This window comes from Pristiophorus japonicus, chromosome 12 (genome assembly GCF_044704955.1).
Source record: "Pristiophorus japonicus isolate sPriJap1 chromosome 12, sPriJap1.hap1, whole genome shotgun sequence".
Taxonomy (NCBI): Eukaryota; Metazoa; Chordata; class Chondrichthyes; family Pristiophoridae; genus Pristiophorus; species Pristiophorus japonicus.
Window position 1 is genome coordinate 83,633,043 of NC_091988.1, and position 19,702 is coordinate 83,652,744.

General features: G+C 42.9%; 1 protein-coding gene across 1 annotated transcript in view; it reads left to right on the forward strand.

Annotated features, from left to right (window-relative positions):
- The window catches only part of LOC139277363 (metabotropic glutamate receptor 7-like), a 921,672-nt gene that overhangs the window by 674,670 nt on the left and 227,300 nt on the right, over window positions 1-19,702 (forward strand). The window contains exon 8 of the mRNA XM_070895726.1: window positions 3,383-4,318. Coding sequence (XP_070751827.1) covers window positions 3,383-4,318 — 936 coding nt within the window. The remainder of the gene's footprint in view (window positions 1-3,382; window positions 4,319-19,702) is intronic.

Below are 19,702 nucleotides of genomic sequence, written 5' to 3' on the forward strand. Positions count from 1 at the left end.
AATTCCCTGGAATTTAGAAGGTTAAGGGGTGATTTGATTGACGTTTTCAAGACATTAAGGGTAACCGATAGGGTAGACAGAGAGAAACTATTTCCGTTGGTTGGGGGGTCTCGCACTAGGGGTCATGGTCTACAAATTCGAGCCAGACCTTTCAGGACAAAGTGTAGTAGAAGTTTGGAACTCTCTTCCGCAAATGGCAATTGATGCTAGATTAATTGTTAATTTTAAATCTGAGATTGATAGATTTTTGTTAACCAAAGGTTTTAAGGAATATGGGCCAAAGGTAGGTATATGGAATTAGGTCACAGATCAGCCATGATCTCATTGAATTGCAGTACAGGCTTGGGGGTCTCAATGCCCTACTTCTATGTTTCTCTGTACTTCATTGGCTGTAAAGTACTTTGTGAAAGATGTTAAGTAAATACAAGTTCTTTCCTTCTTTTCTTCCTTCTTTCTACTATATTTCTGTAGTAAATCATTTTTTAAATATGACTTCAGATGCATAGAGAGTGTGCAATTAGAAATTGACTTTAATTAGCAATAGCTGGGACATTTTGAGTTCCTTTGACTCCAGGGCTAATGTCCGAAACTGCCGTGAGGTATTTACTATTCCATGGGTTTATCCGACTTCCCTTGCATGGTGTTAAGTGTATTCCTAAATTAATGAGGTTAGAAAAGTACATGATATCTGACTCAATCCCCTTTACAAAGTTAATTTAGGCAAGTTTGTGTACTGGGGAAAGTAGACTCATCATTTATTCCTATCTGACTCATCAAGTGTTTACTGGTCACGCCTTATGTACTTAAGTGGAAGGTTCGTATCTTGATTGCCTGATTATTGGGTAGAATACGTTTTGAATTTCAAATGAGGCTTCTTTTGTGTCAAAGAAAGGATAGATTGTAATTGAACTGGAGCTAGGCTTCATGAGACAACAAGGAGGGACTCCGCGGAGTCTGGTTTATCTGAGACTCAATTCTAAAATGATTGAAATGAACTTCTAAAGATTCAAACTGATCCTTGTTTAACAAACAGTTTAAGTCAAGAAACTGCTAGTTTCTTGCCTCTTTGACCAAGTTTTTGGTCATCTGTTCTAATATCTCCTTATGTGGCTTGGTGTCAAATTCTGTTTGATATCACTCTAGTGAAGCACCTTGGTATGTTTTACAATGTTAAAGGTGCTGTATAAATGCAAGTTATTGCTGTGTAATTACCTTCTAAATAAATCTGACAAATTAACCTGAACATTAAGGTCTTGTGACATGATATTTGATGCGTTTGGGAGTGAATAAGAGAGCATGGTGCGTAGCCCAGCAATCTCTGGTGCGTAATAGCATGGGAAAGGCTATTGATTAGTCCCGTAGTGCACTACCCAGTAACGACACACATGTGGGTGAAAGTTTTAGTTCATAGGAGATTCAAATCTGCTTATGGAAATTGTTTGTTTTGCTGTGGACAGGAGTTAAGTGTTGAGTGACTGCCCAAACTGTGGCACAGGCCAGCTCGTTTCAAATAAATGATTAATGACTTTCTTAAAATAATGGGGGAGAAATTCGGTCACACCTCCGTTGCAGCGTTAACCTGGGCGGAGCGGTAAATTTTGCGCCGGCAAATGGTTTGCGTCTCTAGCCACAAAATTCACCAGCTGGGGCCCTGAGTGTGGAGCGGAGCGCTAAGGGAACCTTTTTTAGGGCATTAGGCTGGCTGAGCAAATGAAACTCCCGAGCTAAAGAGCCGACCTTGGAGCAGACTAAGAGAGACTTCCGTGAAAAAAAATCTGAAAAAGAAATACCAAAAACATTCCCAATATATTACTGACGCCACCACAACATAAATCGCAAAAATAAACAAATAAAAAGCAATCACACTTACCTCAGGTTGACATTACTGTGGCCACTACAGCTTGGAACGTAGCTTCCACAGGTGTTCCGACTAGGGCGCGCTGCGGGGCGCTACGGATGGGCGCCAATCAAATATCGAGCTAGTGTCACAACCAGGGACGTTGCACATGGCTCGCCTCTTCTGGGCGATTATGCTCCATGCCCCCTCGAAACCGGCACTGAAATTCCTGGCGGGAAGCTGGAAGCTGGCCGTCTGCCTGGAAGTGCTTACCGCCACCATTACTGCCTCGCTGGGGTGCTAACAGGAGCAAAAAACCGAAAATCTAGCCCATAGAATTTTAACCAGCCACGTTGAATATGTCACCAGAAGGAATTTGTATCAGTAAAGTTTTCTAAACCAAGCAGGCTTTAAATGAAGATCCTGGTGTCCGTAAGTTTAACTGAACCTAGGAACTCTTCCCAGATATAGTCGTGGCTAAGTGTGCACAATTAATAGGTTTCTTTGAAAATTCTACATCCTTAGCGAACGAATAGGATCACTATGGTCACCCTGGCAAAGGGTTTAAACACCAGCACACCTGCGTCTAGAAATTAGGAGTAAGAAGTAAAGTCTGGGAGAATATTTTCACCCATAAGATAATAAGAGTTATGAAAAATGTTTCCAGGTAAGGTAATTTAAGTGGACAGTATGAATAGAATTACTTCGAATTGTACAGCACAAGGACAGGTCATTCAGCCCAACAGGTCAAGCCTCCTCCCCCCCTAACTTGGTCTCACCCTATCAACATATCCTTCTATTCCTTTCTCCCTCATGTACTTAGCTAGCTTCCCCTTAAATGCATCTTTTGCTATTCGCCTTAACTACTCCTTGTGGTAGCAAACGCTCTGAGTAAAGAATAGGTTCTAGAGCTGTGTTTCTGGAAGGGAAGGCATTTGTTGGGTAAGTGGGATTGATGCCTGAATAAAGTGGGCTTGTTTGGCAGGTTTTCGAAAGTTACTTGGGAGCAGAATCTTCTCGAAGCTCTCGACAAGCACGTTGAAGTATTGCAAGGAGTCCTTTGCTCATATCGGGTTCTGGATCTCCCGGGATACATGGGGTTACTTGATGGTTGCCAGAGCTTCACAATCCAACAAAGTTTGGTTCTGCTGAGTTCAAGCTTGCTGTCAATTTTCAGATCTAGAACTGCAAAAGAAATGGCGGGAGTGAGATTTGCACATATGTTGAAAGACGTATGATGTTTATGAAGTATATCAGAACCCTCATATAAGCACTTGATATATTGGATTGACATAATGGGGGCAGCACTCTCTTTACCTGTTTTTTCTTTGTAGGGGGAGTGGCAGGGGTGGAGACAAGAGAGGGTTCCTCATATAATTTCCCTGAAACACAGGCCACAAGCAAATATTTACTGCAAAGTCTGTCAGGCTGAACGCAGCTGATCTGGTCACACCAGGCGAGGCTTGTTCATTAAGGACGTCTGGATAGCATGATTCCCAAACCCTATTGCAATGTGCTGAGTTTCTTATGTCTGCCTTTCCACAGGTAGAAGATATGCGGTGGGCCGGAGGAAGCCGCAAGCTACCTACCTCGGTCTGCAGCTTGCCGTGCAAAGCTGGTGAACGCAAAAAGATGGTGAAGGGAGTGTCCTGCTGCTGGCATTGTGAGCTCTGCGATGGGTATCAGTATCAACGAGATGAATTCAGCTGTTCCCTTTGCAGATACAACATGAGACCCAATGAGAACCGTACTGGCTGCAGCCAGATTCCAATTGTGAAGCTCGAGTGGCACTCACCATGGGCCATTATCCCAGTGTTTCTTGCCATGCTTGGAATAATTGCCACTATTTTTGTGATAGCTACTTTTATACGGCACAACGACACACCAATCGTACGGGCGACTGGTCGGGAACTCAGTTACGTTCTTCTCACTGGGATATTCCTTTGTTACATCATCACCTTCTTAATGATAGCCAAACCCAACACAGGCATTTGCTCATTCCGTCGCATCTTCCTGGGCCTTGGCATGTGCATCAGCTACGCAGCTTTATTGACTAAGACGAACCGGATTTTTCGCATCTTTGAGCAGGGGAAGAAGGCCGTGACAGCACCCAGGCTCATCAGCCCAACCTCCCAGCTGGCCATCACATCCAGCCTCATCTCAGTCCAGCTCCTTGGAGTCTTCATCTGGTTTGGGGTTGACCCGCCAAACACCATCATAGACTATGATGAACAGAAGACCTCCAATCCAGAGCTTGCACGAGGTGTGCTCAAATGTGACATTACAGATTTACAAATCATATGCTCCCTGGGATATAGCATTCTTCTAATGGTGACATGTACTGTTTATGCCATCAAGACAAGGGGCGTCCCAGAGAACTTCAATGAAGCTAAGCCTATAGGATTCACTATGTACACTACCTGTATAGTATGGCTTGCCTTCATTCCAATATTTTTTGGCACTGCTAAATCAGCAGAAAAGGTAGGTGGATTTTTTTAAAATTATAATGCATTAGTTCCTGTTTGAATGTATAAGATTGAATCAATGACTGTTTGTTTGATATGTTTCTTAATCATATCATTTAATATTAGTTGTTCCAGCCATTGGTTTACAAGATGAGTTTGGTAAGTCCTGGCATCTGTCTCTACTCCGTGGAGATGAACTTAATCTTACAAATTCTGGGAAAATCAGTGATAGTTATTGTAGCCGACATGTCTTGTCTGCTTTTCTTTTCTCAGTGTGAATAACTGTAATGATGAGCACTGTTTTTACGTTATTCCTCATGTTTTCTTTCCTTGCTTATTACCTCACATCCTCCTGGAGTTGGGGCCAAGGCCAGGGCTGCAGACTCCTCCATAAATACCATCAAAATTGCTCCATAATCAGGAAACACGATACAGCATCATCTATGATGAGCCATTGATGTCAAGCCCTCTCTCTTGCCAAGAGAGAATGGCCCCTGTATTTGCAGTGCTCTAATTCAGTGTCCTGACCAAGAACTCCCATATTTCCCCAGACTCTGAACTGAGGAATCTCATTCAACTGAAGAATACAGGTTTAAGCATCAGACTAAGGGCAGTAGAAATTTGGAACTCTCTGCCCCAAAAGGCTGTGGATGCTGGGACAGTTGGAGCTTTCAAGATTGCGATCGCTAGGTTTTTGTTAGGTAGGGGTATCAAGGGATATGGAGCTAAGGTGGGTAAATGGAGTTAAGGTACAGATCAGCCATGATCTAATTGAATGGCGGAGCGGGCTTGAGGGACTGAATGGCCTACTCCTGTTCCTAAGTTCATAGACAACATCGCGATTCACACTGCAGCCTCAGTGAAACATTTGCTTTACTTGTATGGCCTGATCCAATTCATTTATTCTGTTATGGTTTACAAATGAAACACATGGTGTAGATTTGAAGTGGTAGCTTGTTTGTCTATGTTGGGAGATGTATTGTCTGCTGTATTTGATTGTGTTATTGGGAACTTTGTAAATAACTGAGATGACTATGGGATAGTGGCAGTCTATTGTAGAAGTGTTTAGAGTTTTTAAAAAAAAAGCAAGATTAACCTCCATTATCCCTGCTATTTGAGCAGGTCAAGATGGACTTTCAAACCAGAAATAAAATGTTGAATTTCTTTAACAGTGAGAGGAGAGATTTAAGCTTAAAGTTTTAAATGTTCCACAATGCATTTCATGGATGAAGTTGCGGAGAGATTAATCAAATGCACTGCAGCCCATTATTTCATCTCGTATCAGACCTTGCGTAAAACACAGGTGCAAATATTTCCTGATTCCTTTACAATAGACCTCGCTGCTCAGAACTGATGGGTTCTGGTAAAGTGCACTTGATGAGCTAGTCTGTCTAATGAGCCTTCTCTGCTGCAGGTGAAGAGAAGACCGTTTATCACAACAGGAAGCTAACACTGTAATGACATGGATTTCAGAGCTGGTTGATATTGTCCCTAAGCAGGCTTTCAGGAATCCTATCAAGGTGTAGCTGGTGACTGCACTGTTCAAATGACTCAACAAGTTTGTTGGATGTTCATACAGTTCCCATATATGAATCCAAGTATTTTACACTAAAAAATAACCTGGGGGAAAAGGCCTGTTGTTTGTAGTGATTTTGAAAATACTTGTATAAAGAATGCATTTACCAGTTTGCTACGAATAGCAAACAAAAGCAAACTTCAAATCGCTATAATGCAAGAAAGGAAATAAGGAAAAATGTTAATGCACAGGGAGATGAGATAAATATGCAGCTGGTCCCTAAGGGTGTAATAGGCATCAGCAAATCCTGCATGAACCCATTAGGGAAGTGACTCTCACAGATTACTGAGGTGCAGGAGTCTCAAGCAATTAGCACAATTGTATTTATTTATTATTCAGAAAAATACAGTATCATTTTATTGTTCCAGTACTTTCCTTGATGTGTTTTCACTTATTTGAGCACTGTATCTTGACTCACACTAAGTCCCATTCACCCATCACCCCGTGCTCGCTGACCTAAATTGGCTCCCGGTCCAGCAACACCTCAAATTTAAAATTCTCGTCCTTGTGTTCAAATCCCTCCATGGCCCCCGCTCCCCGCCCCACCTCCATTTCATCGACCACCTCCAGCCATACAAGCCTCCGAGAACTCTGCGTTCCTCCAAATCTGACCTCTTGTGCTGCAGTACAGAGGGACTTGGGGGTCCTTGTGCATGAAACACAAAAAGTTAGTATGCAGGTACAGCAAGTAATCAGGAAGGCAAATGGAATGTTGGCCTTTATTGCAAGGGGGATAGAGTACAAAAGCAGAGAAGTCCTACTACAACTGTACAGGGTATTGGTAAGGCCATACCTTGAGTACTGCCTACAGTTTTGGTCTCCGTATCTAAAAAAAGGGTATACTTGCATTAGAGGCTATTCAGAGAAGGTTCATTAGGTTGATTCCAGAGATGAGGGGGTTGACTTACGAAGATAGGTTGAGTAGGTTGGGCCTATACTCACTAGAGTTCAGAAGAATGAGAGGTGATCTTATCGAAACATGTAAGATAATGACAGGGCTTGACAAGGTGGATGCAGAGAGGATATTTCCGCTCAGGGGAATCTAAAACTAGGGGGCATAGTCTCAGAATAATGGGCTGCCAATTTAAAACTGAGATGAGGAGGAATTTCTTCTCTCAGAGGGTTGTAAATCTGTGGAATTCTCTGCCCCAGAGAGCTGTGGAGGCTGGGTCATTGAATATATTTAAGGCAGAGATAGACAGATTTTTGAGTGATAAGAGAATAAAAGGTTATGCGGAGTGGCCAGGGAAGTGGAGCTGAGTCCATAATCAGATCAGCCATAATCTTATTAAATAGCGGAGCAGGCTCGAGGGGTCAAATGGCCTAACCCTGCTCCTATTTCTTATGTTCTTAAGTTCTTATCTCCTATTTCCTTTATCCCTTCATTGGTAGTTATGCCTTTAGCTGCAGGCCCTAAGCTCTGGAATTCACTCTCTAAACCTCTCTCCCCTCCTTTAAGACGCTTCTTAAAACCTACCTCTTTGACGAGGCTTTTGGTTACCTGTACCGGAGTATGAATTTGCAAAATTGATCCTATTGTGTAATCTTTATTTTCACAATTGCGTGAGTAACAGCACCTCAGGTCCCCATCATCACAGAAGCCAGTCCCTAACCAATTCGATTCCCTCAGCATGATATCAAGAAACAGCTGAGTATACTGTAAACTGCTAAGGCCATGGGCACCGACAACATCCCGGCTATAATGCTGAAGAGTCGTGCTCCAGAACTAGCTGCGCCCCTAGCCAACCTGTTCCAGTACAGCTACAACACTGACATCTATCCGACAATGTGGAAAATTGCCCAGGCATGTCCTGTCCACAAAAAGCAGGACAAATTCAATCTGGCCAATTACTGCCCCATCAGTCTACACTCAATCATCAGCAAAGTCGACAGTGCTATCAAGCGGCAGTTACTCAGCAATAACCTGCTTACCAATGCTCAGTTTGGGTTCCGCACTGCAATTAAGTTGAGTACGGCACTAAAATTAGTCAAACAAGGACAGAAGAGGTGAATTTCAGAAGTGAGGTGAAAGTGACTGCTCTTGACATCAGGCAGCAGTTGACTGAGTGTGGCTTCAAGGAGTCCGAGTAAAGTTGAAGTCAATGGGGATCAGGGAGAAAACTCTCCACTGACTGGAGAAATTAGAGATGGTTGTGGTTGTTGGAGGCCAATCATCTCAGCCACAGGACATCCACCATCTACATCCTGGGGATCACTATTGATTAGAAACTTAACTGGACCTGCCACATAAATACTATGGCTACAAGAGCAGGTCAGAGGCAGGGTATTCTGTGTGGTATGACTCACTTCCTGACTCCCCAAAGCTTTTCCACCATCTACAAGGTACAAGTCAGGAGTGTGATGGACTAGTTCCCACTTGCCTGGATGAGTGCAGTTCCAACAACATTCAAGAAGCCTGACACCATCTCGGACAAATCAGTCCACTTGATCAGCAACACATGCACCACCTTAAACATTCACTCCCTCGACCACGGTGCAACGTGCTTGCAGTGTGTACCATCTAAAACATGCACTGCAGCAACTCGACAAGGCTTCCTCAACAGCACCGCCCAGTCCAGCGACCTGTACTACCTAAAGGACAAGGACAGCAGGCACATGGGAACACCACCACCTCCAATATCCCCTCCAAATCATATACCATCCTGACTTGGAAATATATCGCTGTTCCTTCATTATCGCTGGGTCAAAATTTTAGAACTCCCTTTCTAACAGCACCTTGGGAGTACCTTCACCACGCGGAGTAGCTTCACCACACGGACTGCAGTGGTTCAAGAAAGCTACTCACAGCACCTTCTCAATGGCCAGTAGGGAGGAATAATAAATGCAGGCCTTGCCAGTGATGCCCACATCCTGTGAATTAATATATTTTTAAAAATGGATTAATTCCTTTTTAAAATGGCAGACAGAGGAATTTTATATGAACACGTTTATTTGCTCCCAGTCTATTCCCTCTTGTGAAACATAATGACTGATTTGTAACTGTTGTAAATTAACCAAAAGCCTTTAGCATTTAGAGCCACTGACTAGATGATCAATGCAGGGGCTTTTGAATATCATTACATCACTAATTGTGCCATCAATAACATAATTGCACTGGACTTTGAGAACCTTGTGATTTATGTGGCATATACATTGATTTGTGGTCACCTTTGTGGTCAGTATCTGGTCAGTAATTCATCTTTCCACAAATCCACCAATGATTGATGCACTGCTGCAAAGGCAATCTCCCATAGCCATCTTCCTGGTCCACCAGCAGAACAGACAGAGGAGGGAGAAGAGATGTTTGTGGTAGCGATATTGAGAAGCTGAAACTGGAAAGAATTAGAATTAAAAACAGAACATGCTGGAAATCTCAGCGGGTCAGGCAGCATCTATGGAGCGAAAAACAGAGTTAATGTTTCAGGTCGATGACCCTTCGTCACAAGGGTCATCGACCTGAAATGTTAACTCTTGTTTCTCACCACAGATGCTGCCTGACTCGCTGGGATTTCCAGCATTTTATGTTTTTATTTTAGATTCCAGCATCTGGGGTATTTTGCTTAAGAATTAGAATTGTTGTGGTTACATTTTGTTACGGTACTCTCCAGAATGTGTGCGTAAGTGACTCATAATAGACAAAGAACTGTGGCAGAATTTTGATTGGCTCTCTGCTTTATGTGACTGGAGTAGATAAACATGCTCTCACACATGTAGGTCTTAATTTGCACCTTTATGTTCAATGTTGTCTCTGCAAAGTGTGAGGGATTGACATGTAGACCAATGTGACTGATGGTGAGTTTTTTTGGAGTGCTGATGTCATGAAAGTCCATGTATATTCAATTGCAAGTTTTTGTGGATGAATCTAAAGTTGGTGCGGTGGGGGAGGAGATGAGAAAGGGAAGACTGAGGAAACAAGCAAAGACTGAGGGAAGGAGGGACTGACAGGCACAAACACACAGAAAACGGACTAAAGGAAAGCTAAATGACACACTCACTGGGAGAGGAAAAGAACAGGAAAACCAAAAAAGTGAAGGTAACGAGAGATTTGAGAAGATACAAAACCACCCATCACAGCAAATAGGTAGTGTTCCCACCTTTACGTAATTTTCCTTCTATGACCTGTGTTTCAGGTGTGGTATTCAAAGTAAAAAAATTGATGTGTTGGGAAATAACGGGAGGGAAATTTACCCCCCCCCCAAATGGCTGGGTTTGGGTCGGTTGGGATATTAAGTTGTAAAAAAATTCTCAAACCCGAACGTAACCTGCCTCGAACCTGCCCATTTCTGGTGTTCATAGAGACGGGATGGGCGGTGAGCTGCCAACCCACTCCCAGGAGGCAGTTCGTTCATTTAAATATCATAACGAGTCTGCGTGCCTCAGATTATACCTCCATTTGTAAATTGAACACTGGCCGGCCGGGTTTCAGCCTTTCGAACACTTCTTGCGGGCCAGGAGGAGCAGGATTGCTCCCTCATCAATTCTCTCCACTAACGTTCCTGGTCTTGAAGAGCAATAAGAAAATTAGATTTATAGAATCATGCAGCTCAGAAGGATGCCATTCGGCCCATTGTGTCTGTGACAGCTCTTTGAAACAGCTATCCAATTAGTCCCACTCCCCTGCTCTTTCCACAATAACCCTGCAATTGTTTTCCCACTCAAATATCTATCCAATTACTATTCAGGCAGTGCATTCCAGATTATAACAACTCACTGCATAAAAAAATGCTTACAAAAATTTACAGGCCAGGGACCAGTTACCTGCACATTTATTTGAATTTGTTCAGCCTGAAGCTTGTTGCAAAATGAAACAAATAGTCCCAGCTGGGTAGAATTAGCAAAAATAATACTTACATTATTATAGTGCCCTATAACGTCTGAAAGTGCTTGATACAGCAGATTATTTGCAGCTTTCTTTGTACCAGTGCAGTGGTATCCTGCAGTCTTGCAAACAATGACAGAGAAAGCATCCAATAAATCGTTAGTCACTGGTAGAAAAGTTGTGGAACCAAAACAAAGTTCAAATGCAGCTTCTCCACATCCTGTATTAGCAGGGATCTGGCTGTCCTTATTTTCTGTACAATACATCTTGCTGGATCTTCCCAGGAGTGAAATGTGTCCTTTACTCTCTCAGTGGGGTGGCTCTCCTCTGTAGCAAGTGAGCAGTAAATTTCAGAAGATCCAGAGATAATTGTTCCTGGTGGGGGAAATGTAGGTCATTTCCTTTTTGCGAAAAACCAAAGTAAACTGCATGAGGTAGAACCATCCTGAATTGCTGATGACAGCCCGCAGAGTTGGAAGATCAATAAAGGTCCAAATGGGTGGTGCTGGTGGCTGTCCTGGAGAGATTTGTTGTGATTAAAATAAAAGTGCAGCTCCCTGGGTACTGTGCAGAGACTCACAGTGTAATTCAAGAGCTGGAGCTTGAGTATAATCATTATGCATACCTAGTGGCTGTGTTGAATTCTGGGGAGTACTTTGGATCTGCATTGTAACAGTACCTGTGAAGGCACATCTGTTGGGGTCTGAGAGAGGGATGATGAAATGTTATTAAAAAACTGTTAAACGGATGACTTGTATATTCAATTAAAACAAACGGTTGGACTGAATAAAGGATGCATGGTAATTAGCAATTGGATGCAGGCTTTATTCCCAAGTGGGCCAAGGCCTGATTTTTCAGAAGCATTGGTGTTTAGAATACATTATTAAAAGCACTGCTGTCACTGGGATGATCCAAGCAGTACTGTGGATTCCGTTTGTTGCAGTTTTTGTCAAAATTATTAGGTTGAGCAGACGGTACCATTTAATAGTGTCCATGATATCCTAAGACAGGCAACTGATGAGGGATGTTACTCAGAAAATACTGGACAAGGCCACAAGGACAAATTAACTGGGGCCATTTCACGAGCGATTCATGGTTCTTTTCAGGGAACAATGAGGTACAGTGTGCTTTTTTGTGCTGCATTTTCTATTTGTGTTTTAATCAAAAGCAAGATTGTTTGGGCTGGATTTTCGGCTTTGCTGATTTCGGGTTGTGTTGTGTATGCAATAACTGTTAGACTGAGTACTGTTTAACTCCAAGAGGTATGACCTTGGCTCTGCTTTATTAAAGCCCAAAGTGACTAATATACAAAATGGCTGGCCTTTAATACTAGCACTGCACACACGTGCGCGCAGCCCAATGGCCTCCAACAGTGATGCCATCTAGTGGCTAGTGATCCCAAAAGTACATTCATGACAGGCAGCAGGGTGGTACAGTTTGCGTCCCGGAACAGTTTGCGCCGCAATCATCAAAATTAGGCAGCTGGGCCCTGACTGTGGGGTGAAATGCTAAGGGAGGCGTTGTACACTTCTCTAGACCAGTTGAGCATGCGAAAATCCCGAGCTCAACAGGCGGTCCCAGGAGGGCGCGCTGCAGAGTGTATGGGTCGGGCGGGACTTAAAAAGCGAGCTGGTGTTGCAACCAGGGGCGTTGCACACCGGCTCAACTCTTCCGGACAGCACTGCTCTGTGCCCCACAAAACCGGCCCTGGAAACCCCCACAGGGCGCTGGAAGCTGATCACCCGTCCAGAAGAGCTCACCGCTGCCATTGCCGACCTTTTGGGGGCGAAAACAGAAGCGCAAATCACCGGAAAATCCTCCCCTTTATGTTTACCAGGCTTCTGTGCGCAGGACTGGCACAGTAAGCAGAAGTTAAAATGGAGGGCGTTATGCACCAGAAGTCAACAGATCATCACGTGCTCAACCGACAACAATAACTTGCACTTATATTAAGATAGCGCCTTTCACAACCTTAGGGCGCACCAAAGCGCTTTGCAGCCAATTAAATACTTTTGAAGGAATGTTGGAAAAGTGGCAAACAATTTGCACACAGCAAAGTCTCACAAACAGCAATGTGATAATGATGAGATAATCTGTTTTTTAGTGGTATTGATTGTGGAATATGTATTGGCCAGGATACAGGGGAGAACCCCCCTGCTCTTCTTCAAAATAATGCAGTGGGATTTTTTACATCCAACTGGGAGGGCAGACGGGGCCTCGGTTTAAATTCTCCTCTGAAGGACAGCAGCTCTGGAAGTGCAGCGCTCCCTCAGTACTGTACTGGAGAGTCAGCCTAATTTATTACATAACATTACATAGGATATATGGCACAGAAACAGGCCATTCGGCCCAACCAGTTCATGCCCAGCATTTATGCTCCAGTCGAGCCTCCTCCCATTTTTCCTCATCTAATCTATCAGCATAACCCTCTACTCCCATCTTCCTCATATGCTTGTCTAACCTTCCCTTAAATGCTATTCGATTCAACCACTCCCTATGGTAGTGAGTTCCACATTCTCACCACTCTCTGGGTAAAGAAGTTTCTTCCGAATTCCCCATTGGATTTCTTGGTGACTATCTTATATTGATGGCCTCTAATTACACTCTTCCCCACAAGTGGAAACATTCTCTCTGTATCCACTCGATTAAAACCTGTCATAATTTTAAAGACCTCTATTCAAGAGGCCTTCTTTTTTCAGAGAAAGGAGACGCAGCCTGTTCATCCTTTCCTGCTATGTATACTCTTGAATTTCTGGTATAATTCTTGTAAATCTTCCCTGCATCCTCTCCAGTGCCTCTATGGCCCCGAACTCACCGCCCGCTGCCGCTGACTGCCGCTGAGTTTTCTGGGCGGTCTCCCCTTGGTGCCAGTTTCGAGGAGGCCTCCCGCTGGCGGGGAGGGAAGACCACTGGGAACCACCCGCTGATGTTCGCTAGCATGTAACACGTGTAAGTGCCCTCCTGCCCGCCGAGCTGCCAGTTTGCTCCGGGTGGGAGTCGGCAGCAGCAGGGGGAAGGACCGCCGTGTGGAGGCAGGTCTAACCTCAACGGTAAGTATGAAGACCTGCAAAAAGTGCTTAGTAAACTTCTTTTCTTTTTTTTTTTACAGCGATTCAGGTGGGTGGGGTCCCCTGAAGGTTTTTCAGTGTTTTTTTTGTGTGTAAATTTTTATTTTTATGTGTTCCCTGCTCCTTGGGCCTGACTCAATACTCGGTGGTACTTTGCCGAGGATTGCATTTGCCGTTGAGATTGGGAGCTCCCGCCCGCTGCCGCCCAGATTCATGGCGTAAGTCATTTTTTTACTGCCAGGTGATCATTCAAGGGCTGTTTAGTGAAACTCCCACCCAAAGTACTGTCGGGTCTCTCAGCGATACTTTGGGCGTCAATTGGGTGGAACTTAGCTTCCACCAAGTTCTGGCCCTATATCCTTTTTATAATATGACGATCAGAATTGTACGCCGTACTCTAAGCGTGGTCCAATACAGGTTTATCATAGTGTCCCTACTTTTCAATTCTGTACCTCTCGAAATAAACCCTAGTGCTTGATTTGCTTTTTTGATGGCCTTGGTAACCAGTGTCTCAACATTTAGTGATTTGTGTATTTGTACTCCGAGATCCCTTTGTTCCTCTACCCCACCCAGACTCGCACCCTCCAAGTAATAATTGACCGCACTATTTTTTCTACCAAAATGTAGCACCTCACATTTATCTATGTTGAACTTCATCTGTCAATGAATTGCTCAATCTGCAAGTTTATTAATGTCCTCCAGTAATTTGCGCTGGTCCTCCTCAGTATTAATTATCACCCAATTTGGTGTCATCCACAAATTTAGAAATTGTGTTTTTGATCCCAAATTCTGAATTGCTAATGTAAATGATGTGTTCAAGTTTTTCACCAGTTATGTGGAGAGACAAAAGAGGCTGGAGTTGTTCTCCTTAGATCAGAGAAGGTGAAGAGGAGACTTAATAGAAGTATTCAAAATTATGCTGTCAATAGAGTAAATAAGGAGAAACAGCTTCCAGTGGCAGAAGGGTCAGAGGACACAGATTTAAGGTGATTGGCAAAAAAACCAGAGGCGATATGAAGAAACATTTTTATTACACAGTGAGTTGTGATCTGGAATGTACTGCCTGAAACTGGTGGTTGAAGGAGATTCAATTGTAATATTCAAAAGAGAATTGGATAAAAACTTGATGACAAAAAATTTACTGGGCTATGGGAAAGAGCACAACGGGCCAAATGGCCTCCTTCTGTGCTGTATCATTCGATGATTCAATGAGTGAAATTGAAATCTCTCAAGTGGAGCTTCACAGGAGTATAATCAGACAAAAACTAACCGACTACAACAAGATAACAAAGAACTCTTTCTGTTAATAACTTTTGGTGAAGTTTTGTGATTATCAGGGAGTTAACGGAATATTTTCTAGCTATTTTTGCACCTAGTGCCAGCTAAGTACCCAGATCAGGTATTAGATTCAGAGAAAAGGTCTGTCTTTGCCAGTGACATTGCTTAAATGCCCCCCCTGCTGTATCACTGTGCCACCTCCACTTTCTATACCAATCAGTCCTTGGCTGAGATGGCACATTTAATGTCAATTTAGAACTATGAACAACTTTGTGCTGCAGACTCATAGCCAAGCTCAGTTCACTTAGACTCTTTTACAACCAGGTCCCGAAACTAAAAAAAATATCTATTCACACGCAGTGCCCTACCTAACCCCATAAAATATCCAATAATAATTTCTGATGTGAAGTATAACACAGTAGAATTTGAAAAAAAAACTCAAGTGGAGAAATTTGATGACATTTTTATTTTTACTGTAAATGCTGGAATTCCCTCCCTAAACCTCTGTACCTCTCTCTCCTCCTTTAAGATGCTCCTTAAAACCTACCTCTTGACCAGGCTTTTGGTCACCTGTCCTGATAGCTCCTTCTTTGGTTTGGTGTCAAATTTTGTCTGTTTAACCTCTTGTGAAGCACCTCGGCACTTTTTATTTCATTAAAGGTGCTATATAAATGTCATTGTTGTTGCTTGTTTTGTTTCTCAGTGCAATGGGGAACCTGTATCTTCAATACTGCAATTAGGCAGTGGTTTGTAACTGTAGATTATAGTCCACACATTACACATTCTGAAGGTTACCCAATATTTTCCAAATCCCTATGGTTGCAAAGTTGTGGTGCTGGTATTCGGCATCAGGATGGGCTAACCAAACTGGGTTGGATGGACTGGATATGGGGAGGATGTTTCCCCTGGCTGGGAAGTCTAGAACAAGGGGTCACAGCCTCAGGATATGGGGTAAGAAATTTAGGACTGAGATGAGGAGAAATTTTTTCACTCAGAGGGTGGTGAACCTGTGGAATTCTCTACCACAGAAGACTGAGGAGGCCAAGTCACTGAATATATTTAAGAGGGAGATAGATAGCTTTCTAGACACAAAAGACATCAAGGCGTATTGATCAAATAAATAAAAATAATTTCAAAAGATATTTCTATTGTTTTAATTGACTACGGAAAAATCTCAGTATTTGTATTCCTGCTGTAGTAAAGGGTGTTGTCATGCATCTCTTTTCTATGTTTCTATGTTTCTATATCATATATCATTAAATATCACAGTCTCTACCTGAAACATAGAAAATAGGAGCAGCAGTAGGCCATTCGGCCCTTCGAGTCTGCACCGCCATTCAATATGATCATGGCTGATCCTCTATCTCAACACCATATTCCCACTTTTTCCCCATAAACCTTGATGTCTTTTGTGTCTTGAAATCTATCTATCTCCCTCTTAAATATATTCAGTGACTTGGCCTCCTCAGCCTTCTGTGGTAGAGAATTCCACAGGTTCACCACCCTCTGAGTGAAAAAATTTCTCCTCATCTCAGTCGTAAATTTTTTACCCCATATCCTGAGGCTGTGACCCCATGTTCTAGACTTCCCAGCCAGGGGAAACATCCTCCCCATATCCAGTCCATCCAACCCAGTCAGAATTGTATGTTTCAATGAGATCCCCTCTCATTCTTCTAAACTCTAGTGAATACAGGCCTAGTCGACCCAATCTCTCCTCATATGACAGTCCTGCCATCCCAGGAATTAATCTGGTGAACCTTTTCTGCACTCCCTCTATGGCAAGGATATCCTTTCTTAGATAAGGAGACCAAAACTGCACACAATAATCCAGGTGCGGTCTCACCAAGGCCCTGTATAACTTTAGTAAGATATCCTTGCTCCTGTACTCAAATTCTCCTGCAATGAAGGCCAACATACCATTTGCCTTCCTAACTGCTTGCTGCATCTGCTTGTTTGCTTTCAGTGACTGGTGTACAAGGACACCCAGGTCCCTCTGTACATCGACACTTCCCAAGCCATCTCCATTTAAATAATACTTTGTCCTTATGTTTTTCCTAACTTCACATTTATCCACGTTATACTGCATCTGCCATGTGTTTTCCCACTCACTCAACCTATCTAAATCGCCTTGCAGCGTCTTTGCATCCTCCTCACAACTCACAATCCCACCTAGTTTTGTGTCGTCAGCAAACTTGGAAATATTACATTTGGTTCCCTCATCCAAATCATTTAAATATATTGTTAATAGCTGGGGCCCAAACACTGATCCCTGTGGTACCCCACTAGTCACTGCCCACCACTTTGAAAAAGACCTGTTTATTCCTACTCTCTGTTTCCTGTCAGTTAACCAATTTTCAATCCATGCCAGTACATAACCCCCAATCCTATGTGCTTTAATTTTGCACACTAACCTCTTATGTGGGAACTTTATCAAAGGCCTTCTGAAAATCCAAATACATTACATCCACTGGTTCTTCCTTATCTATTCTATTAGTTACATCCTCAAAAAACTCCAGTAGGTTTGTCAAACATGATTTTTCTTTCATAAATCCATGTTGACTTTGTCTAATCCCGTTGATATTATCTAAGTGTGCCATTATCACATCCTTCATAGTCGACTCCAGCATTTTCCCTACTACTCATGTTAGGTTAACTGGTCTTTAGTTCCCTGTTTTCTCTCTCCCTTCTTTTTTAAATAGTGGGGTTACATTTGCCACCCTCCGATCTGCAGGAACTATTCCATAATCTATAGAATTTTGGAAGATGACAACCAATACATCTACTATTTCCATGGCTACCTCTCTTATTACTCTCTTATTACTCTGGGATGCAGATCATCAGACCCTGGGGATTTATCGGCCTTCAGTCCCATTAGTTTCTCCAGCACTATTTTCTTACTAATAGTCATTTCCTTTAATTCCTCTTGCTCACTAGACCCTTGGTTCCCTAGCAGTTCTGGGACGTTATTTGTGTCCTCTTCTGTGAAGACAGAACCGAAGTATTTATTTAATTGTTCTGCCATTTCCTTGTTCCCCATTATAAATTCTCCCGTTTCTGTCTGTAAAGGACCTACATTTGTCTTCACTAATCTTTTTCTTTTTACGTACTTGTAGAAACTTCTGCAGTGGGTTTTTACGTTCCTTGCAAGTTACTCTCATACTCTATTTTTCCCCTCTTAATCAATCTCTTGGTCCTTTTTTGCTGAATTCTAAACTGCTCCTAATCCTCAGACTTGCTACTTTTTCTGGCAACTTTGTACAACTCCTCTTTGAATCTAGTGCTATCCTTAATTGCTTTTGTTCGCCATGGTTAGGCCACTATTCCTTTTGTGTTTTTACGCTAGAAAAGAATGTATAACAAGACTGTTAATTAACCCCTTCTCATTACACAATATCCAATCTAGGATAAGTCTGTTCCCTAGTAGGCTCCTCAACACACTGGTCTAAAAAAAACATCTCGTACACACTCCAGGAATTCATCTGCCACAGTATTATTACTAATTTGGTTTGGCCACTCTATATGTAGATTAAAGTCACCTACGATTACTGTAGTACTCTTGTTACATGCATCTCTAATTTCCTGTTTGATGCCGTCCCTCACACTACCACTACTGTTTGGAGGCCTATAGAAAACTCCCACCAATGTTTTCTGCCCCTTGGTGCTCCTTAGCTCCATCCAGACTGATTCAACATCTTGATTTTCTGAGCCAATATCCTTTCTCACTATTGTTCTGATTTCATCCTTCACTAACAATGCCACACCACCACACCACCCCCCACCCTCCTCTTCCTTTTTGCCTGTCCCCCTAAATATCGACTATCCTTGGATATTCAGTTCCCAACCCTGGTCACCCTGCAACCATGTCTCCGTAATTGCAACTATATCGTATCCGTTTACATCTATTTGCATTGTTAATTCATCTACCTTATTACAGATGTTTCGTGCATTCAGATACAATGCTTTTAAATTTGTCTTTTTAACATTATTAGATATCTTAACATTATTTTGTATTATAGCCCTATTTGTCATCGCTATTTTTTCTTACCTGGACCCTATTTATTAGTACACTCTTTTTTTTGTATGCTCTGTCCCTTCCTGACATAATGTGGTTATCCTTACCACAATCACTTTCCTGCATTGTTTCCTTTTCTTTTCTCTTTAGAATTCTAGATTTCTCTCCACTGCGACCGTCCTCCTCCCCCCTCCCCTCCCCCACCTCCGCCCCCCCCCATTTAGTTTAAAGCCCCGTCTACCTCCCTAGTTATTCGGTTCGCTGGAACTCTGGTCCCAGCATAGTTCAGGTGTAGTCCAGCCCCACAAAACAGCTCTCTCTTTCCCGAGTATTGGTGCCAATGCCCCATGAATCGAAACCCACTTCTCCCACACCAACCTCTGAGCCATGCATTCATCTCCCTGATTCTATTGACCCGATACTAATTTGCTCGTGGCTCAGGTAATAATGCAGAGATTATTACCTTTGTGGTTCTGCTTTTCAATTTAGTCCTGTTCAAACTCTCTCAGCAGACCCTCTTTCTTAGTCTTACCTATGTCATTGGTACCTATGTGTACCCCCTCCCACTCCAAGTTCTTCTCCAGCCCGGAGGAGATGTCCTTTACCTTGGCACCGGGTACGCAACACAGCCTTCGGGACGCATGCTC